Source organism: Lynx canadensis, chromosome A1 (genome assembly GCF_007474595.2).
Source record: "Lynx canadensis isolate LIC74 chromosome A1, mLynCan4.pri.v2, whole genome shotgun sequence".
NCBI classification, from domain to species: domain Eukaryota; kingdom Metazoa; phylum Chordata; class Mammalia; order Carnivora; family Felidae; genus Lynx; species Lynx canadensis.
The window spans coordinates 146,016,610-146,039,440 of record NC_044303.2 but is presented as its reverse complement, the minus strand read 5'-3'; the positions used below and the strand labels follow the sequence as shown (position 1 = coordinate 146,039,440).

The following is a 22,831-nucleotide window of genomic DNA, read 5'->3' as shown; positions in this document are numbered from 1 at the left end:
CATGCAATATTTGGATATGCTGTATTAAAAAATCATTTGTTGTTTATATGAAATTAAATTTAACTGGACATCTTGTATTTTTATTTGCTAAATCAGGCAATCCTAGTCTTAGGGCTCTGCTACTCAACTCTGAACATGCATACAAATCACATGAGATTTTGTTAAAATGCAAATTCTGATCCAGCCTGGGGTGGGGCATGAGCTTCTTTGTTTCTAACAAGTTTCCACATGATGCTGATGCTGCTTGTCTGTGAGGAGCAAGGACCTAGAATAGCACTGTTCAACAGAAATATAATGAGAGCTATATATATAATTTAAAATTTTCTAGTAGCCACACTGAAAGAAGCACAAACAGGTGAGGTTCATTTTAATAATATATTTTCTTTAGCCTAATATATCTATAATACTATTTCAAACATAAAAATTAATAAGATATTTTACCTTCCTTTTCTGCTCTAAGTCTGAAACCTGGTATACAATTTACATTTATACACATCTCAATTCAAACTAACCAAAATTTCCAGTGGTTAGTAACCACATGTGGCTAACGGTGATCGTCCTGGCCAGGGCAAATGTAGTACATCGCCTCCAGCTGCCAGAGCAATAGCTCATAGTCTCCCGTGGCAGCAGCAGTAGGGTCTGATCCCAGTGCTCCTCAGATCCCTGGTCAGGGGAAGGTAAGAGGCCAAGCCCATGAAGACCCCTGTACTGTGATAATAATGGTTCAGTTAACACTCAGAGACCATAGTGTTACCTCCTTGGTGCTTACCATGTAAGTTATATTTCCAGTTATATTTTCAGGTGCACAAATGTATACACAATTTTTATTTTTAAATCAAGTTTCATTTCAATATATTTTATGTCTTGATTCCTAAATTTTTAACACAGCATTCCTTCTGTTGTTGAAATTTTCCTCCACTTGGTGAAGACTATTTAAGGTAGAATAATTAGTAGCTAGTAGGTTTCACACATGTATTTTAAAATAGAAGTCACACTTAAGATGTGATTGTCAGAGAATAGCTCATCTGTAACTTTAGAAAAGCAATGATAAAAATGTTAATGTGATAATTTGCAGGCTGCAAGGCACTAAGATATCACCTGCTTGGCATTGTACCTTCCCGCTGATATGGCTGAAGGGTCCTTGTCCAGAACTGTGAAGGGTCTGACATTTTACCCAACTGATAAGCTAACAAGTCAGCTTGTTAGTTTCATGGATTGTGGCAGAAGACACAAGACTCCAGGGCCAGAGACAAAGAAGTTTATTACTCACCACATAGCAAGGAGCATAAGCATCAGTATATTGTGACAATACCCCTTGCCCATAGAGCAATACATCTAGGCCCACATGGACATTTGTACACACAATGGGTTTCATTTCATGAGACAAATCCTGAGTTTCCAAGGCTGTAAGTAAACCTGCCCTTTGTAAGAGGAAGGCACTATTTCTACCTATCAAGGCTGTTCACTATACATACATCCTAAAGATAATCCAAAACAAAACACAGTTTTGGATCCTAAAGATAATCCAAAACAAAACGCATTCTAATATTTGCCTGAAGGAACATTGAGCATTTGCCAGACCACAGTTTCTATTCATCCAAATGCTCTTAAACCAAAAATCACTTTAGTCAAATGTTCAAATCAATTATAGTAGTCTTTGCTAAGTTTGCAAACTGATACAAAATCTAAATCCATCCACCTCCTACAGTCTTGAATGGCCTGGCCCTTGCTGGTCTCTCTTGCTTCATTTTATGCTAACCTTTCTCCCGACCATGCTCCAGGACACTGGCTTAGATTCAGCTTTTTTCAACACCCTCCACATGCCAACATTTTTACACCTCAGTGACTGTACATATTGTTCCTTCTGTGGAGATTACCTCATCCCCTCCTAACCCTCCCTGCATTCTGTTCACCCTCATCATAACATATATCACATTTGTACTGAGATATTTACTTTCTTGTTACCTATCTATGGTGTGTTTCTTCACCAGAAGGCCTGCTCCATGGCAGCAGGGACTGCATCTAATTAACTGATACACCTAGAGTCTAAGGTGCTGCTGGTCCAAGATGATGCTCAATAAGATGTATAGAGTAATGAATAAGCCCAGCAAAAATGTCACATAATTAATTCTCACTTTGTGCACATGGTTGTGACTCCCAGAGCCTGACTATCTAGGCAACCATAACTAGAAAATCAACTAATTCAAGTATTTAATCAAATTCAGTAGCTTGAAATGCAAATATACAAAACCCAAGTTACATCAGTTCATTAGCAAAATACCAGAGTAGTACTTCTTGCTCTGTATAGGGGAGTGTGACTCTCTAATCGTTAATACATGTCAACTTGACTGGGATACAACATGCCCAAATATTTTGCTAAACATTATCTGGCCTTGTCTCTGACAGTGTTTCTAAATGAGATTAATATTTGTATCAGTAGACTGAGTGAACTGCCTTCCCTAATGTGAGTGGGCCTCATCCAATCCACTGAAGGTCTGAGTAAAATAAAAACATGGAGTAAGAGAGTTTTTACTTTCTCTACTTGTCTTGGAGCAGAGAATTCAGTGTTCTCCTGCCTTCACATTTCCTAGGAATGGAGCTATACCATTGGCTCTCCTGGGTCTCCAGCTTGCTGACAACAGATATTGGGATATCTCAGCCTCCATAATTGCACGAACCAATTCCTATAACAAATCACGTATAGGATTACTTTCATATATATATATACACACACACACACACATATATATACACAAACATACACATATATATGAATTTCATATATATACATACACATATATACATTCTATTCATATACATATATATGTATATATATATGAAATTCATATATGTATGTGTGTGTTTGTTTGTGTGTGTGTGTGTGTGTGTGTATATATATATATAATTTTTCTGGAAAATCCAGACTAATGCAGACTCTTCATTAAATTCAGAGTCCAACTGTTGCCATGATTTCTACTAATTTTCATCAAATCAACTTCTGAGTTGATTAGAATCAGATTAGTAAATGAAATACTTATAAGTGCTTTTGATTTAAAATGTTAATTTATTTTACTTTTGATTCCCCATTGACTTCTTGGAACATAAGTGATATACCAAATTAGTGGCATATATTTCTGTTCTTGGATCTCAAGCTTCACTGAAACAATAGTCCTGCTCTTTCATAAACTTGTCCATTAGACAAATATTGATTGCCATATGCTACCTGCCAGGAATACAAGATGAACAGGACACTGTCCTGATCCCCATGAGACTAGTAGCTCAGTGATGTGCAGAAATGTAAACAAATAATTGCTGGAGTAAACACCTTAGGGATGCTTCACATAGCAAACCAATGACGTCCACTGATATTGGCCACAACTCCACTCCAGGCAATGGCTGATAAGGACTGGAGGAAGGCAGTTATTTAATAGACTAGAGACAAGAGATGAGACATAACTCTTTTGAAAAGCTGAAGCAGCTTTCCAGTTCTTGACTCTACTTTCTTATGAGGTCAGTGTGTATCTCTTGGTGCTGAAGTGTGTGAGTTATCCCAGTGTCCTCTCAATAACTTGGCTTTTGGTCTTAACATAGCTTGAAATGGGTTTCCATTACTTATAGTGCAAAGGAAACTTTATTGGAAGGGTTTGCTAAGTACCAAATTTACTGTGATAATTAGAGGCATGGACTAGGAAGGGAGGTCTAAGTGTTAAGAAGGACCTAACAGACCTGGGTTCTAAGGAGGAGAAGGCCTCCACCACTTGAAAAATGCTCTCACCAGGAAGATGCAGGACCCACCTTGACAGAGATAGGGTTTTAATTCACTAAGTAAAACTCATATTGAAAATATGTGCCATTTTGATGTTGCCATATACTTCAGGCCATCATTTATAATAGGCACAAAATAGATTCTTTGGACAAAAATTAACCAGCACAGTTAGTTTCTAAGAGAGTATAGTATACAACCACCAGGTACAAATCCAAAATGTTTTCTGCTAAATTAGTTAATATAAATTTATAAATTTTAACTGAAAACCTATCTGAGTAAATTTTAGATATTCACTGGCACATAAGTGCAATATTCCATACTATGAAAAATGATACCCATGGTGGGGTTCTCGTTTAAGATGGTGATATTCTAAGATCTTGAACTTCTTTCCTCCCACAGACATGCTGAGTGTACCACTACATATGAAACAATTTCCTATTAAAAAACCTAAAGCCTGGCTGAGTCATGGTTACACGTCAGGCAAATGAAAAGAAAACCAAATCAAAGTGGGTAGGAAAATCTGGGACACAATTTCACCATAAACCCTACCACAGGTGTGGCAACCCACAATCAGGAGGGAACTCAAACCCAGAGCTTCCTCCTGAGTGGTAAAGAGTTCAAAGTCCACATCAGACACCTCAACTTTTAAGATATGTACCTGAGAGATGAGCCCCCAAAACATCTAATTTTGAAAACCAACAGGGTTCCTATTTGAGACCCACAAGACAGCAGCAATCTAAGAAATGTCTCTTAAACGGCCCTCTCACTTGGACTGACTCACTTCAGGCCCCCAACTCAGAGGCAGCTGATCACCTCTGAACTTAAAATGAAGGAGGCTCACCTGCTTATATTAAAACCTTGACGTGAGGGGCAGGCATCTGCTTTAATACACACATCTCTCTATGTTTATATATATTTGTTGATGGAAGGTTTTTAACTATGATGGATAAATGGATAAAGAAAATATGGCATATTTATATGGAATATTATATAGCCATAAAAAATAGTGAAATCTTTACATTTGCAGAAACAGGGATAGACCTCAAGGGCATTAAGCTAAGTGAAATAAGTCATAGAAAGACAAATGTATATGGAATCTAAAACACAAAACAACCAAGTTCATAGATACAGAGAACAGATTAGTGATTGCAAGGGGCAATGGGTAGTGGAGGATGGGGAAAATGGGTAAACTGTGTTGTTTGGGTTTTTTAGTTTCAATAAATTTAATAAAAAATCCTTTAAAAATGAAAAAGACCATATCTATGAACTGGTTTCAGATTCATTCATTTGGGTTATCTTAATAATCAGTAATGGCTGTGGCACCCGGGTGGCTCAGTCAGTTAAGCATCTGACTCTTGATATCAGCTCAGGTCATGATCTCATGGTTTGTGAGATGGAGCTTCGAGGTGGGCTCCTTACTGTCAGCTTGAGATTCTCTCTCCCTATCTCTCTGCCTCTCCCCTGCTTGTGCGCTCGCTCTCTCTCTCTCTCTCTCTCTCTCTCTCTCAGAATAAATAAATAAATAATTGTCGTAGACTCTAAGTCTAAAGTTCTTTTTTGTCTAGCAAAAGAGTGGGGCGCAGGATTGAAAGCGAGAGATGGCTAATGTCTGGGAAAAGACAAGAGCACCGAATAAGGGTCCTTTGCCCGTTTTTATTAGGATCAGAAGGCTTACAAACATGGCGATGGACGTGCACAAAGGGATAATGAATCTGTGAGCATTAATTTGTGGACATGAGGGAAAGGGAGTCTTGAGGATATTTGTGGTTAGGGGTTTAGGTTAATACCAAACAAACTCCAGGAGCTGGGCAGTCAGGAGGAAGGTTGTTTACAGTGGACATGAGGCAGCAGCTCTGTTTATCTTAGCTAGCCTAGAGGATGAGACAGATAGGGGAGTAACCTCAGGGTTGACAAGGCACCTTTTCTTTTGTTAACCATCTCCACTCTGGGCTGCTTTGCCTGCAGCATAGTGGTCCATAGTCTAATTCACCAATTTACCTAACCTGGCCCTACTGTCCTGTGAAAGCAGCTTTTCTGCTATAGTACTAAATTGGGAGTGCTTCCACCCTGAATATCTAATCTTGTTTATTTCATATACCTATGTATTGGGCACCTTTGCATGGTTTCTATTTCAGGCCTTTGCCTCTCCCTCTTTATTTTGGGGGCTCTGCACCCCCTCTCTATTTTGGGGTGCCTTTGCACCTCCCTATTCCTAGAAACTTTATGCCTCCCTATTCTCGGGGTGTCTTTACATCCCCCTATTCTTGGGGTGCCAACCTGATTTTCCCAAACTTGGGTGTGAGCATTTTATGGCTTTGTATTTCTTTATACCTTGTTAACCCACTGGTGTAAGCCCTGGGGATTCCTAAGCTTATCCCCCACAAATAATACATACATACATACATACATACATACAAATGAACAAAGAAGCTCTTAACAATCAGTACGGACTTCTAGAACCAACAAAAAGTAGTATCAGTGGAAAAATTTCTCTTGTCCTTTTCTTCCTTCATTTCTTTTCTTCCTCCCTTCCTCTAGCTCCTCACTCCTTTTTCTCTCTTGTTATTTGTTCTTTCAGTTTAAGGGGTGGTGGTGGGGAATCCCGTTTTATCTTATTTAAAGTCCTTTAAGCAATAAAGTCTTAGTGATATAAAATGCACATTTACTTTTATAGGAGTTTTTATATTTATATTATAATAACTTATATATTACACTCAAGTAATCTAGAAATAGTCCTAATGAAATTTCATTTTACTGGGGAATGCGAAGCTGAAGAGTAATCTCTGATGACTCCCCATCACCAAAGATCAACTGGTCTTCACTGAACTCACAGAGAACACAGATCTGGCCCACCTGCCAGACTCTTTAAACCTCTCCAGGGAATGAGATTCTAAAACTTAATATTCTAATGAGTGAAAGAAATTATCTTTCTTTTCCTAGTGAGAGAAATGATCCTTTAACGTGTCTTACAACTCAAAGGTCTCTGCTGAAATAAAAGTCTATTTTCTTTTGTTTTGTTCTCAGCCAAGTTAGAGAATACCTGGGGAATAACTTCCAATATGCATAGTAAAATAACTCCCTTCCAGGAACTTCACAAAGGACATCAAAGAGCAGTGTTGTCAATTCCCCCTAGAACTTACCCAGAGGTTTAATTATAGTAACAAGATTTTAAAGACCAGGCCTGATTACTGTTAAGATTATATGATAACACACACATCTTTCTTTAGTTCCACCTTGAAATAGATAGGAGAAGAAATATTCACTGTACCAAAAGTAGTTAGAATGAGAGGATAAGAAATCTCATTCATTTTGGATAAGAGAAAAATTGCATTTAATAATTTAATCAGGAAAAATGAAGCACTCAACATTCATCACTAGTAGTTACACAGAGCAAGTAATCATTGGTCTTATTCTTACTGCTTCTTCTTTCTCACTTAAAGCTGTTATTTCAACTTGTCACATTTCCATAGCAACTAATACCTCAATTTTTATAGTTAAAACACTTGGAATCATTTCTAACTATTCTAAATGCTCCAATATATTGTTAAAACCCTTGGCTGCTCTTCCTAAAAAGCCAACTTCTCTCTCATATGGTACAAAGAATCAGCATCACCCTTGACCTAAATAAACCTCATCGACTGATCTAATTTTTGAAGACCAATCTTTTTTCTTAGTTGGGAGGGTGGAGGGACTCTGAGATAAGTCAAATCATGATATCTTTCTGCCCCACCTGACTGCTACACCAGCTGAGAAACAAAACAAGGGGTAAGACAAATGGAGACCAAAACGCCACCTTCATTACTGTGAAAGGCCAAGATGCCAAAATTTAGTGCAGGAGCAAAATTAACTGAAACTGAACCCCTCCCCACAGAAGCCAGATATGACTGCCTGTCATGTCGGCAGTGGGTTCTCAACAGGGAAGAGAGGGCTGGTGCAGAAGAAATGGGAAAGGTCTATTCCAAGGGGAGGCTGGGTCTCAAAAAGGAAAGAAGGGCTGAACATACCCAGACTATTTTTCCTAATTAACCACAGATGTCATCCTTAGCTGGCATGGAATGAGTAAACTGGCAGAGAAATAAGGAGTTATATTAACTTAACTCCTTCTACTTGGAATACTAGAAAAGGGAAATACTTACTCTTTTTCTTGCCCTACTCCCCCAACATTTCAAGAACTACTAAACACCATTCTTTCACAACAAAGTGCCTATCAGTTTGCACATACCTCTGGTAACCTACAGATAGCAGGTTGCAATTTATAAGAATACTGTAATCTTAAGAATTGCACCTCTTATTTTTCCTGATATTTTGCTGGCTAGAAAATTGTTTTTCACCATTGTGTGCCTTATTTACTTAACATGCATTAAAATTTTTTCCGAACTACTTAAAAGTCAAAATTTTACTTTATAACTAATCTGAAAACCAACAAACATGCTATAGTTAACTTAAGTCTTAATTTCCTCTTTGTAAAATGGTGTTAATAATAACACTTACCACACAGGTGTTGTTTTGAAGATTAAAACAAATTAGGCATGTGAAGTCCTATGCCTGGCACCTAAATAGTGCTCAATACCTATTAGAGATGGTGGTGGTGGTGATGCCATGATTTCACTCAATTCAAATTCACTCAATTTGTTTAAGTCCAAATTATATTCAGAATTTTATGAAATCTTCTCATCTCCAATGCTATTTCCTACAATCTCTTATCTGTGCTATTTCATCAGCCCCCTCCTTGGATAAACCGACTCCTCTCTTGCCCCTTCATAGTGCCCTTCCATAGCAAGCACAGTGATTTTTTTTAAAAAGTAGATCAGATCTTGTAACTCTCTTACTTGAAGCCCTCCAATGGCTTCTCATTGTACCCAGAATAAAGTCCAAACTCCTTATCAGGGCCTACAAGTTGGACTTGAGCTGGCCCTGTCCAACTCTCTAACCTCATCTTCCTCTATTATCCTGCTGACTGTCTATGCTTCAGCCATGGTAGCCTTCTTTCTTTCCCTCTAATTCCTCAAGCTGATTCTTTTTCAGGGGGCCTTTTTAAGAAATTTAGGCCCAAGGTTGAGGAAAATTCTTTCCATTTCCAGGCTTCAAATTAAGTAATAAGCTCTTTCTTTATCAGAAAATGAAAAACTCAAAGCTCCAAAACCAAAAATTAAATCATTTTTTTTTCTTCTCTTAGCTATAGTAATCAAAAGCTTTCATTCATAACACACTCTGACCATTGGTTCATGCCTTGTTATTTGCTTTTCATAATAATATAATAATTAAACACAATACCAAAAATAAACCATAACCCAACATCCAACTATGACCTTCCCATATCTGCCCTCACCTCTCATCACTATTATCATCCTGAATACAGAACACAGAAGACCTGAACAGCACTATCAACCACTTTGGGCCAATGAACATTTATAAAACATTTTTCCCAACATCAGCAGAAAATGCTTTTTTTTCAAGGGTATAGGAAAAATTCACCAAGAGTGATTATATTCTGGGCTATAAAGCAAACTACAACAAAAATTTTGTTAAAGTTCTTAGACCATAATGGAATTAAACTAGAAATGAGCAACACAGATATTTGGAAAATCTCCACATATCTGGAAATTAAGAAACATAATTCTAAATAATCCATTGTTCAAAATTAGTAAATGTTTTGAATTGAATTAAAACTAGAATGTAACCTATCAAAACTCAAGGCATGCATCAAGCAGTGCTTAGATATTTATACCATTAAATATATAGAAAAGAACAAGTCTCAAATCAATGACCTAAGCTTTCACTTTGAAAAAACTGGAAAAAGAAGAGCAAATTTAAATCCAAAGCAAGCAGAAGAAAGTAAACAATACAGACAAGACCAGAAACCAATGAAATTAAAAACAGAGAAACAGAAAATCAGTTAAAGCAAAAGCTGGTTCTTTGAACAGATTAACAAGATTAAAAAACTTTTATCTGACCAAAAATGGAGCGGGAAGACACAGCTACCAGTGTCAGGAATGGAAGATGAGACATCACTATGCATCTACAGATATTAAAAGAATTATAAAGGAATATTACTAACAACTTTATGGCCATACATTAGACAACTAAGACAAAATGGACACTTTCCTTGAAAGGTACACAACCAAAACTCACTCAAAAAGAAATAAATAACCCATATAGTATTATATTTCCTAATGAAAACCTCCCAACAACATATATTTTTATAACATTCTTATGTTAATGCGTAATAGAAAGTCTGAACAGCTTTACGTAATTATTAAAACTGAGATGAAATAGACAAACTCTTAGAAAACTGACTTACCAGATATGAATCAAGAAGAAATTGCAGTTCTATGAATGGTTCATTAATTATTAAAGCAATTTAGTCTGTATTTAATATCTTCCCACAAAGGAAACACCACATCCAGATGGCTTTGCAGCATGTTTTACTAAACCTTCAGGTACAGAGCATCCCAACTTTAGATGAGCACTTCCTGTAAATATCAATTCAATTTGTAACTTTTTTTTGCTTTCTTTCAGGTGGTTTTGTGGAGCACAGTTTCTTAATATGGTCAAATTAGCCATTCATTTCTTCTTATCCTGCGTAGTTCATGAAGATATTCACCTTTGTTACCTATTAAGAAATTAAAAAATTTGTTGTTGACATGTAGGCCCTCAATCTGTCTGGGGGTGATTTTTGTTTTCAGCCTGACATGGTGATCTAATTTAATGTAAGTAACCAGTTTTTGTGCAACTCCACCAGTCCTTCCTTTATACATTGATCTGACATCTAGTTCTGTTATTTAATAATGTTCTATATATAAGAGTCTCTTGCTGGCCTCTCTATTCTGTTCATTGGTCAATTTATCTACTTCTGTACTAAAACTGCACTATCTTATGTAACTTCATAGAAAATTCTCATATCTGGGAGGGCCAGGTCTTCAGAAGTGTTCTGACTATTCCTAGCTCTTAACTCTTCCAGCTTCAATCTCATGGTTCACTATGATCTTTGCCTTGCAACCACTCTGAACTCCTTTGCCATTCCTCTGTCACATTCACCTGACTAGACCACACTCCCAGTCCTATTACCCAGCTCTCAACCTACTAAGTCACCATATTGAGTGTGAAGAAAACACAAAACCTAATCCCCAGTGTGATGTTATTAGTAGATGGGTTGTTTGGGAGCTGATTAGGTCATAAGGGTGGAGCCTTCATGAATGAGATTAAGGCCCTTATAAAAGGACCCCAATATGTCAATTATATCTCAATAAAACTGGAAAAAATATGCAAATAAATAAAACAGACCTCCCCGCCCCGAGAGCTATATTCGCCCTTCTGCTATCTGAGGTTATATTAAAAAGGGATGGATCAAGAAATGAGCTCTCACTAGATATCAAATCTGCCAGCATCTTGATCTTGGATTTCCCAATATCCAAAACTGTAAGAAATAATTTTCTGTCATTTATAAGCCACCCAGTCTATAGTATTTCTTTAGATACCAAATCTGCCAGCACCTTTATCTTGGACTTCCCAATCTCCAGAACTGTAAGAAAGAAATTTCTGTTATTTTATAAGTCACTCAGCCTATAGTATTTCATTATAGTAGCCTGAAACGACTAGGGCACTATCCCTCAGTATAACAGGTATAATAAAAGTGTTTACATTTTAGTGTTATTAGAATTAAGTAAGTTAATAAATATAAGTCACCTAAAACAGTATGTGGCACATAGTATTATTTAATACTAGTAGTGTTATTCTAGATGATGATTTCATACTCTATCCTCTCTCCTCTAATGTCTTTTCCCTACTCTTTCTCTGTACTGATGACCTTACTGGTTTCATTAAGGAAACAGCAATCAAAAGCGAAGTTCCACATTTTCCCACCAACAAATCTTCCAATTTACTTGTAGTGGTACCCCTATAGTCTGCCTTCTCTATTACTATAGATAAATTGTTATTATTCCTAAGGTCAATTCCTCCACTTCGGGACCCTTCTAGTTTCCCCAAGGACTTGTTCACGCAATTATCCCCTTTCTCTAATGAACTATCCATTTTTCTTCTCTATTGGAACAATCCCCTACAAAAAGGTCATACAGTCTGCCATCTTAAACAAACTCATCCTCACTCCACATCCTCCTCCAGACAGAACCCCTTTTCTCTGCACATCATAGAAATATGCTCTCCAAAAATATGTCAATAACTTCTGTCTACACTATTTTATTTCCCGTATTGTCTTGGCTCCAATCCAGATCAGGCTTACATCTTTGCAACTCCATGGGAACCCCACTTAACAAAATCACTAAAATCCTCCACATTGCCAAATGCATGACAATTCTCAGTCCTCATCTTACTTTCCTTTCACACTTGCTCACTTCTACTTAACTTGGCTTTGATGAGAGTACAGAATTGGCCACTCTTCAGGCTATTTTGCTTCACCTCCCTTTTGCATCCTAAGTTTTAGTGTGCCCAAGGCTCAGGTCTCCAACCTTTCTCTGTTCTAACTACAGTCATTCCCTAAGTGATATTACTTAGGGCTATGGCTTTCAATACTGTCTATTCAGTCACTGATAATTCCCTTGAACTCCCCCACATATATCCAACTGCCTACCTCCCATACCTACCTAGAGGTCCAAAAGGCATCTCAAACTGACACATCGATAACTGAACTCTTAATTTCCCCTTCTAAATCTGTTCCTCTCCCAAAATATCCCACTTAATAAAGAACACCACAAATCACCCAGTTGCTCAGGTTGAAAATCATAATACCTCTCTGACATCCTACAGTCTTCAGCAAATCTCGCTGGCTCAACCATCAGTGTATCTAATCCAACACTTTTTACCACCTTCACTGACAGTCCAAGCTATCATTACATGTCTCAACTGGACTATTATAACACCCTCCCAAATGGTCTCACAGATTCATCTCTTAACAGTTTTTTTTATCAGTGATCCTATATTTTTATAGGATCAAACCTGTAATATCCTATCATTACTCCCCTGCTCAAAACTTTTCAATGGCATTCAGTCACACAAAGAGTAAACAAAGCCTTTACCAGGATCTACAGGCTTCACAATTTCCTGTGCACCTTAGACCTCATCCAGTGCCACACTAGTCCTCACTCACTGAGTTCCCCCTCCTTGATTCTTCAGTTCTGAAAAAGTGCCCCCTCTCTTTCTCCTCATTGAGAGCCCCTTTTCCTGAATGCTCCACACCATATACTTTGTCTAACTGGTTTCTTTTCTTCAGGATCTCAGTTCACATGTAATATCCACAGAGATGGCTTCTTAAACCCATTCCAGAGTAGCCACCCCCATCCCCAAGTCACCACCACCTGATGAACTTCATATCCTCTACAACACTTATCAGTATTTAAAACTTTCCCACTTAGGAGTGCCTGGGTGGCTCAGTCGTTTAAGCACCTGACTATTTGGGCTCAGGCAATGATCTAAGGATTCCTAATATCACGATGGTGGTGGGGGCTTCCGGCTCACAGCACGGAGCCTGGTTGGGATTCACTCTCTCTCTCCCTCTGCTCCTTTCCCGCATCTCTCCCTCTCTCTCTCTCAAAAAAATAATAAACTGCAAAAAAAACTTTCCCATTTATCTTTAAATACACTTATATATTATTTCTGCCTTCTTGTACCTAGAAAATAATTTTTTTTAGGAACAGATAACTCTCCTGTACTAATGCCTGGAACGAAGAAAACAACTTTAAGAATAGTTGTCTAATGAACCAACATCCCAGAGATCTCTCAAATCTATTTCATTCTACAGGAGAACCTTAAGTTTAAAAAGTTAAATGAATCACCTAAAATGGCATCAGTTAAGTGACTGGTTTTGTTTTAAGGCTTGATCTACTTCCAAATGTCGGTTTTACAATACATGGCTTCACTGATTTTTTTTTTTTTTTTTCAATTTACGATGCTGCTTGAGTAGGGTTTAAAGCTCAGAGATCTAACTTTCCAAACTACAAGCGTTAAGGCCTCCACTCTACCACAAACAGCCACAAACCAGGTACCTCCCTTTAGTCCGACTCAACTCCACTAAATCCCGCCCCTTCCTGGGTTTGCCGAGAGCGTCGGCGCCTCCAGGGAGTCTCAATGCAAAGAGTTCTGGGATTGGTAGTCCACTTTCCTTCTGTCTCCAGCCTTGACATAAAACGAAATAAACAGCAATGCAAGTTAGGTGGTTCAGAATTTCACACAAACTGAATAAAACTCAGATTCTGGAAAGTGGTGCAAACTTGTCATTTTCAAAGGGTGCCAGCTTCGGATCAGGCACTGCGCAGACAGTTGCTTGGGTCCTTGGCTGGGCGGAGCTTGTTCGCAGTGGCTTGTGGCTCCTTCCTGTGTGCTTTCCCTCTTTTGCTCGGGCCCGTGGTGCTGGCAGGATGGGTGAGCTGTCCGGGTTTGGGCTGAGGGGCCTGCAAGCTGAACTCGGGGGCTCGGGGACGGGCGGGAGAATAGAGACAGAACGGCGAGGACGCTACCGGAAGGCCCGCTGGGGAAGGCCGGGGAAGCGCTGTTGTGGCAGGCACATGGCCGGGTGCGGAAGGAGCCCATGCGGCGCGGAGGCCGCGGAGCTCGCCTTACCGACCGGCGTTGGGTAGCCGGTGCCGCTCTGGAACTTGACAAGGGGCTCATTCCTTTGGGAAAACGCACCAATCGGAGTACTTGTGTTCACCCCTTTGTTGGTCCGAGGGATCCTTTGAGGTTGAGGTTTAGACCATGTGCTACATTGTAATGGAAGAGCCTATTGGCTTGTAGTCCAGGTGAGGCTAGGGTTTTAGAAGATGTAAAATGACAGGAGTGCTTGCGGAAGAACTCATAGGATTTTGAATTTTAGGCAAGTGTCGTGGTCTTCGTACTGCCAGGAAGCTCCGTAGCCACCGACGAGATCAGAAGTGGCATGATAAACAGTACAAGAAAGCCCATTTGGGCACAGCCCTGAAGGCCAACCCTTTTGGAGGCGCTTCCCATGCGAAAGGAATTGTGCTGGAAAAAGTGTAAGTGGAAATCCACACTTTTTCTTCAAGGTTTCTTTTACTATGGTAACGCGAACCAAATACATCTGAAGTTGTTAATTTTAGATACAAATTCTAAAGTGTTTGGGTAGAATATTTGTCTGGAAGTTGGTAACGTGAGGGCTTAGGGGTTAGGTAACTAACGGTTTTGAATCTCTTAGGGATGGCATTGGAGGGGGGTGGGTAGTAACAATGAAGGGACCAGCTGTCTTAAGTAATTGCCACTCAACCATTTTATTCTTAGCAATCACATCTTTCTAGTTGGGACAATTAAGGTAAAGAGAAGTTTCTTGCCTGAGGTTGCAAATCTGAGGTTGAGCTGCATGAAGGTTGACTTTACAAAATGATAATTTTTAAGGCACTAATCAATGCACTGCCAGTCAGTAGTCTTTGTATCTCTTATTTTTGGTTCATATTTTTTACAACTGGTAAGGGCCCAGAGATTTTCCCTGAGGGAAAGCTTGGTTGAAATCACAGGAGTTAACCAATTTAGGATTAGACCGACTAGGTGGAAAGAGCATAATGTCTAATGAATTCTCTGCCTAACAAACTAAAATGTATGCCTTCCCAGAAAGGCACCTCACTGTTGTGCTCTTTATGTTTTAGAGGGGTTGAAGCCAAACAGCCAAATTCTGCCATCAGGAAGTGTGTCAGGGTCCAGCTGATCAAGAATGGCAAGAAAATCACCGCCTTTGTACCCAATGATGGTTGTTTGAATTTTATTGAGGTAAGTTTTAGTCTGCTGTTGCTTCTGTTTCTGAGATGGTTTTGCCCGGTTTTTTATATGAAGAACGGGTATTTTTAGTGATTGCCACTCACACCAGAAGTAAACTGTTGATTTTATTCCAGGAAAACGATGAGGTTCTGGTTGCTGGATTTGGTCGCAAAGGTCATGCTGTTGGTGACATTCCTGGAGTTCGCTTTAAGGTCGTCAAAGTAGCCAATGTCTCTCTTTTGGCCTTATACAAAGGCAAGAAGGAAAGACCAAGATCTTAAGTTTTGATGATGAAAACGTGACAATAAATTTTCATATACCAAAAATACGTTTTGTGTCTTATTTTCTTTAGTACAGAGATGCAGTGTATACCTTTCCGTTTAAGGAGAATGGGAATACCATTAATTCAGGATTCTCTACAGTAAATGGGATTCATAGTTTTTTTTTCTACTCTCTATGGAATAAATGTACAGTATTCCTGTATAGAGAGAGGGCTTCAAAAACTAACTGCTTAAAGCAAGAATCATGTCAGGAAACCCTAGCAGTGTACTTTCTGAGATCCATCTCCCTGGGGACCCAGTATGATAAACGCCCTCAAGTTGCTCCCTGCTCTGGTGTTTGAGTATCTAAACGTTCGTGATCCGTGTTGTAATTCCGTTTATGACAGCAAGAAAGGCACTAGATGATTGAGTGGAAGTGTATGCTGGCTAATTGAGACCTAGAAGAAAAACTTGTTTGGGGCTCCTGGGTGGCTCAGTTGAGCATCTGACTCTTGATTTCAGCTCAGGTCATGGGATCGAGCCCCACATTGCATCAACCTCCACACTGAGCATGGAGCCTGCTTAAGATTTTCTCTAAAAATAATTGTAAAAATCAAAAGAAAAAAGCAAGAATGTTGAACTATAGAATGATTAACCTCAGTGTTCTTTGTAGTGACTGTCAGTAACTGATAGTTTGACCTTGAGGTTTATTTCATGGCACAAAGTAGAAGTGATCAGTTAGAAATGATCTAGAAGCATTGTAGCTTCATAATTGAAGCTGGGTATTGGGTACGCGGGATTTTTTTGTCCATTCTTCTGGATTTTTATTCTGGTATAGTTAACATACAGTGTTCTCTTAATTTCAGGTGTACAGTCTAATGATTCAACACTTCCATACATTACCTGGTGCTCCTCACAAATGGACTCCTTAATCCCTATCACTTCACCTATTCCAGCCCCTACTTCCTGTGGTAACCATTAGTTTGTTTTCAGTAGTTTTTTGAGTTTTTTTCTTGCAGCATGGCGCAGTCTGTTAAGCAGCCAACTTCAGCTCAGGTCATGGATCTCACAGTTTATGGTTTGAGCCCCAGGTCAGACTCTGCTGACAGCTCAGCCTGGAGCCTGATTCGGATTCTGTATCTCCCTCTCTGTCCCTTCCTCGTGCGCTCGCTCTTTCTCTCAAAAGTTTGTTTCTTGGTAGTGTCCTTAACTCTTGTTTCAAAATTTCCATAGGAGAAAAATAATAAAATCTCCTGTCTAAAATGAAGCTTATTAGCTTTCTCAAATTTTATCGGAGGAACTGCTGTTGGCAGCATTAGTAAATGTGAATTAATTTGCTCTTTGAATATAGCCTAGTGTTAGGTTATGTTTAGGATCTTGGAAAATGAAAATTCTTTGGCTTTCAATTTCCCGTAAGACCAAAACCATGGTCCTTTCCACAGTACAGCAGATGGGTGTTTTGTCTGGTCCTTTCCTCCTCCAGCAGCAATGAACTCTGCCTTGCTCAAACTTGAATTTCCCAAGCAGTTTCAGGAGACCCCTTACATTCCACCTGCTGCTTCTCCTATCTCAGACCTGATTGATTCCCAAATACATCACACATCACACTTGTGTTTATGCTTGTCACAAATGATTGTGTGATCTGTCTTTCCACAAGAATGGGGAGTGGCTTTTTTGTTTTTACTGAAACACAAAGTCTGACATTTAAATTGTGTAAATTTAATAAGTACACATATTAATTTGATACATTTATATGTGGTAATAAGACAAGATGGGCTATCCTTGATTTCTATTTCAGGGTTTACTAATGTGTGTAGTTGCATAGGTATCCACTAAGTCATTCTTTCAAAGGCTGACCAGATGCTTTCCAGTTGACATACTGACCCAAGCAGGGAGATCTCTGGGTCTTGTCTACCCGGCCTGAACCACAAGAAGCCACCAAGGGCCACAAGATCTCATCCCTGTGGTCAGGTGCAGTGTAGGGAGCTGGGAGGTGTTGCCTGGCAGTGCGGGAGAGAGGAGGCTTGGGGAAGGTGAGAAGGCGGGTGGCACTGACACCTACCCACCCCTCTGCAGTGTGTCCTTTTTTCTGCCATGTTGAGACCTCGGCCAAGTCTATAGAGAACACACCTGGGAGTTAAGACATTCTGTGACAGTGGCTCACTCTTGTCTGCTGGGTGCACCAGGGATGCCTGTTCTATAGCTAAATGACTGACAGACACAAATCCACCTCAGGTACCTCAAACCCCAAGTGTTTGATCTGCTTCCTTCTTAACAGCTCCTTCTGCCTACTGTGTATTTCTTCACCCATCCCTCACCACCTTGTGACCCATACTGCCCCTTCTTCGATCCAGCATGAAGTGTGTGCCTGGTCTGTGCCGCATGTGTAAGCTGTAGGGTGAGAGAAACGAAGCACTCACCTTGGGTGCAAAACTTAAGCAAAATCCCAGCAGATTTTTTTCCTGTAGAAATAGAAAAGCTAATTCTAAAATTTATATGAAAAGGTAAAGGAACTAGAATAGCTAAAACAATACTGAAAATAAAGAATAAAGGGTGGAGGAATCACAAAACTTAGTTTTAAGATTTAATTTATAGCTGCAGTAATCAAGAGGGTGTGGTATTACAGAAGAGGTAGACACAGATCACTAAAATAGAATCCATTAAAAGACACAGGTAAGACAAACTGATTTTTGACACAGATACAAAAGCAATTCAATGGAGGAAGGATAGTTTTTACAGTATACAGTATAGACTTTAATTTGCAAAAAAGAACAGACCTCAAATTGCACACCTTATACAGAAATTAATTCAAAATGGGTCATAATATATGAGTGTAAAATATAAAACTAAAACTTGTAGAAGAAAAGCCTTAATGACTTACAGTTAGGTGAAGAGCTCTTAGACAATACATCAAAAGTACATTCCACCAAAAAAAGTAAAGAATACACTGGCCTTTTTCAAAATTAAAAATTTTATTCTGTGAAAGATCTTGTTAAGAGGGTGGAAATATGGAAACACAGGGGCGCCTTGGTGGCTTAGTTAAATGTCCAACTCTTGATTTTGGCTTAGGTCATGATCTTGCGGTCATGAGTTCGAGCCCTGTGTTGGACTCTTCATTGGGCATGGATCCTACCTTAGATTCTCTCTCCTCCATTGTCTGTCCCTCCCCCACTCCCTCCCTCTCCAAAAAAAGAGAAGAAAAAAAGGGATGAAAATACGTATCAGAGACAAGCCAAAAATATTTGCAAATCATATACCCAACAAAAGACTTGTATCTAAAGTATATAAAGAACTTTCTAATCTCAAAAGTGATGAAACAAGCAGTCCTATTACAAAATGTATGAATTCCCTTTGTTTCATTCTAGGAACATGTCTGGTGGCAGGATTTGGTCATAACAGTCATGCTGTAGATAACACTCCTGCAGTCTGTTTCAAGGTTGTCCCAGTAGCTAACGTTTCTTTATTAGCTTTGCACAGTCAAGAAAAGAGACTGACATCATAAATTACATATTATGATAAAATTTTCACTAACGGCAGCTTGTATAATCTTTATTCTAACCGATAAAATCTGTTTCAATGGATCATTCAAGTTTCAACTCACATTTCTTATGACACTACAGTTGAGGGATTGTCTTAGCAGGTTGTACTAAGCATTCTTACTTTCTAGCACTGTCCATATTATTTGGTTAAGTGATGTTATGTTTGTTAGTATGTAAGAAAGATGAGTGGATTTCTAAAGCTTATTGTCATGATAATATGACCACAGGAGTTCTAGACCAAAGCATTAAAACATTAAAACCGCATGATTTTATGTCTCATTAGGAGAAAGTCATTTTTAGAGTGACACATTTGAAGGGACTCATGACCACAGATAACCAACATTTCCAAATATGCACACACCCAGTGGCCACCTCATTCAGGTTGTCATTCAAGCCTTTAATGTGTGGTGTGTAACTTCAAAAATGAGGGGACCCCTCGCACACAGAACCTTGGAACTTTAGCCACACATGATGAGCACCATCAGAATCCCTTCCTTTTAACACATTCGGCTTCCCAGACAACCTGAAGCTTTGAACAGTAATTCTAGTGCTAAGGAGTGCTGCTCCCTCAGAAGGGAGGAGGAAATGATGGCCCCATATCACTCTTTCAGATCTTCCAGTCAGAAAAGTACTTTCCACATGTCTACCAAGGATCTGCTTGGTTCTTTGTGATAATATTGACATGAATTCTGTTCTCTACTGATGGCGACGAGGTTTTTTTTGTTGTTGTTTTTTGTTTTTTAGAGTCTAGTTTTCTAAAATCTCTTTTGCTGTGGTTAATTAGAAACAAAACAAGGGGTCAAGTTACGTGTCTGGATTAAAAGTGTAGGACATATTGAGCATACCCAAATTTTCAAGTAAGTTTAGATGCTATGAATATATTATGCTTCCTTACCACTTTTAATCAGTCAGCTAATGTTTAAATCTGTACAATAGTGGGCAAAGTAAGCCACGTTTTAAGTAATATTGCATTTTAATCACAGCTGACAACAGTTGAGAGAAACACTACTTGCTGAAACATGTTTTGTCTATTAACACTTGCTTTGGAAACAGCAATAGGAAATAGGTTGTTTTGTCATATCACTTTTTTCCCCATCAGTTTTGTGAATTTATCCAATCTTAATTATGTCTTTATATTTTTTCTATACAGTTTGATGCTCTGTTTTGTGTGTATTTGTAGGTAGTAAGACCCTTTCCCCTTCTTTAGGTTCTCCATAAGTTCCATTTTTTTACCCAAAACTCTTAATTCCATATACAATAGTTGATCTTGTTCCTTCTGTATTTTATACATTTTCTTATTTATAATTAAGTAGGTTTTTTTTTTTTTTTTTTTTTTTCTGTCACTATACTCCTCTTTTTCTTGATCAGGACATAATATGGAAGCCACTGTGAATGCAATTTATTGACCAAGTTTCTTGATCTAGGATTTGTCTCATAGATTTTAGAGAGTCTAGGAATCTCCTGCAAGTGTGTGCAGAATTTTCTGATATATATCAGGGGTGGGTGTGATTTATGTGGGTGTGTATATGCAAACACACACACACACACACACACACACATTTTTCTGAAAATGGGTTCTGCACATTCTTCAGACTTTTAAAGGGGTTCCTTCACAAGAAACCAGCTATTAAATCTGTATAATAATGAATAGATTTTGTCACATATTACAAAATTGTCCATTTTAATCACAGTTGAGAACAGTCACAAGAAGTTGTCTATGGTTTGATATCATTGATGAAATGTCTCCAATGTGGTGAGGATCTGTGGATGGATTGTCCAGTCTGCAAAAATTACAAAATGTACATTTCACCTTCTGCCTTGATGGTACCAGCTGACCTCATGGAACAATGGGCCATTTTAGAGAAAAGTTCTCCAATATTACTGGCAAAGGCATAATCAGAAAAAGGGTGCAAAGCCTCACCTCGGGAGTAAAAGCAGAGGATAAGAACCCAAAGGTGTTATAACATGTAAGACTGCAGTAAAACTTGATAGAATAGATCAAATAAAAAATGTTCAGTATGCACCTGTAAAATAAATGACATAATATCTGTAATTTTCTTTAAACTATTTGAGCAAATATAAAGTTTAAAAAAGGTTAAATGAAGCAAATATGGCAAAAATCTTGGTAATTACTGATTCTGCTCTATAAGTATGTGAGGGTTTATTACGTATATATTTTTTGCAGCTTCTGCACAGCAAAGGAAACAATCAACAAAACTAAAAGGGAACCAACGGAATGGGAAAAGATATTTGCAAATGACATATCGGACAAAGAGCTAGTATCCAAAATCTATAAAGAGCTCACCAAACTCCACACCTGAAAAACAAATAATCCAATGAAGAAATGGGCAGAAAACATGAATAGACACTTCTCTAAAGAAGACATCCGGATGGCCAACAGGCACATGAAAAGATGCTCAACGTCGCTCCTCATCAGGGAAATACAAATCAAAAACATACTCAAATATCACCTCACGCCAGTCAGAGTGGCCAAAATGAACAAATCGGGAGACTATAGATGCTGGAGAGGATGTGGAGAAACGGGAACCCTCTTGCACTGTTGGTGGGAATGCCAACTGGTGCAGCCACTATGGAAAACAGTGTGGAGGTTCCTCAAAAAATTAAAAATAGACCTACCCTGTGACCCAGCAGTAGCACTGCTAGGAATTTACCCAAGGGATACAGGAGTACTGATGCATAGGGGCACTTGTACCCCAATGTTTATAGCAGCACTCTCAACAATAGCCAAATTATGGAAAGAGCCTAAAGGTCCATCAACTGATGAATGGATAAAGAAATTGTGGTTTATATACACAATGGAGTACTACATGGCAATGAGAAAGAATGAAATATGGCCCTTTGTAGCAACGTGGATGGAACTGGAGAGTGTGATGCTAAGTGATATAAGCCATACAGGGAAAGACAGATACCATATGTTTTCACTCTTATATGGATCCTGAGAAACTTAACAGGAACCCATGGGGGAGGGGAAGGAAAAAAAAAAGAGGTTAGAGTGGGAGAGAGCCAAAGCATAAGAGACTCTTAAAAACTGAGAACAAACTGAGGGTTGATGGGGGGTGGGAGGGACAGGAGGGTAGGTGATGGGTATTGAGGAGGGCATCTTTTGGGATGAGCACTGGGTGTTGTATGGAAACCAATTTGACAATAAATTTCATATATTAAAAAAAAAAATATATATATATAATATACATATCCTAATTGTTTAACTCTAGCTTTCTGGTTTTATTAGAACCAGTATATGGACAGTCAGCTCTGATGGAAGCAAAACAGAAATTTGGGGCAATTAAATGGACAATAAAAAAGCTGGAAAACTAACTCTAGCAACACTGAGAAACGCATAGCCTACTAGGAAGAAGTAAGCTAAGAATCTATGCAAAATTTAGCAAGACATAAAGAAAAAAAGGGTCAGCTCAGTAATAAAAGCAAAGTAAAATAAAATTATTTTCAAAGATTTTAGGGAAAGTAAAGCACAGACTACTGCTGGGGATGTAAATCATATAGCCTTAGTAGTGAAAAATTTAGGGACA

General features: G+C 38.7%; 3 protein-coding genes across 7 annotated transcripts in view; 1 reads left to right on the top strand and 2 right to left on the bottom strand.

Moving 5' to 3' along the window:
• ATP6AP1L (ATPase H+ transporting accessory protein 1 like) overlaps positions 1–13,774 on the bottom strand; it is a 39,660-nt gene extending 25,886 nt beyond the window's left edge. The window contains exons 1-2 of the mRNA XM_030323992.1: positions 13,555–13,774; positions 10,068–10,379 (exon numbers count right to left, since the gene is read on the bottom strand). The gene's annotated coding sequence lies outside the window, so the exon portion shown is untranslated. The remainder of the gene's footprint in view (positions 1–10,067; positions 10,380–13,554) is intronic.
• A 281-nt stretch (positions 13,775–14,055) lies between these two features.
• On the top strand, positions 14,056–15,812 carry RPS23 (ribosomal protein S23). The gene is made up of 4 exons (XM_030324085.1): positions 14,056–14,140; positions 14,592–14,751; positions 15,376–15,496; positions 15,619–15,812. Exons 1-4 carry the CDS (start codon positions 14,137–14,139, stop codon positions 15,763–15,765), a joined length of 432 nt encoding a protein of 143 aa, XP_030179945.1. The 5' UTR covers positions 14,056–14,136; the 3' UTR covers positions 15,766–15,812.
• Positions 15,813–18,284: 2,472 nt separating this feature from the next.
• ATG10 (autophagy related 10) overlaps positions 18,285–22,831 on the bottom strand; it is a 261,017-nt gene continuing 256,470 nt past the window's right edge. The window contains exons 6-7 of one of the 5 annotated variants that reach the window (XM_030324048.1): positions 21,205–21,307; positions 21,006–21,064 (exon numbers count right to left, since the gene is read on the bottom strand). In XM_030324048.1, the coding sequence (XP_030179908.1) occupies positions 21,242–21,307 (66 nt within the window). In that variant the 3' untranslated portion in view covers positions 21,006–21,064; positions 21,205–21,241. Of the gene's footprint in view, positions 21,308–22,831 lie in introns of all 5 variants that reach the window. The other 4 variants (XM_030324039.1, XM_030324059.1, XM_030324014.1 and 1 more) reach the window with 4 other exon arrangements.

Coding starts and splice junctions, on each gene's coding strand:
- RPS23 (XM_030324085.1), top strand. Junction 14,752..15,375: donor GGAATTGTGCTGGAAAAAGT/GTAAGTGGAAAT, acceptor TTTATGTTTTAG/AGGGGTTGAAGCCAAACAGC. Junction 15,497..15,618: donor GTTGTTTGAATTTTATTGAG/GTAAGTTTTAGT, acceptor ATTTTATTCCAG/GAAAACGATGAGGTTCTGGT.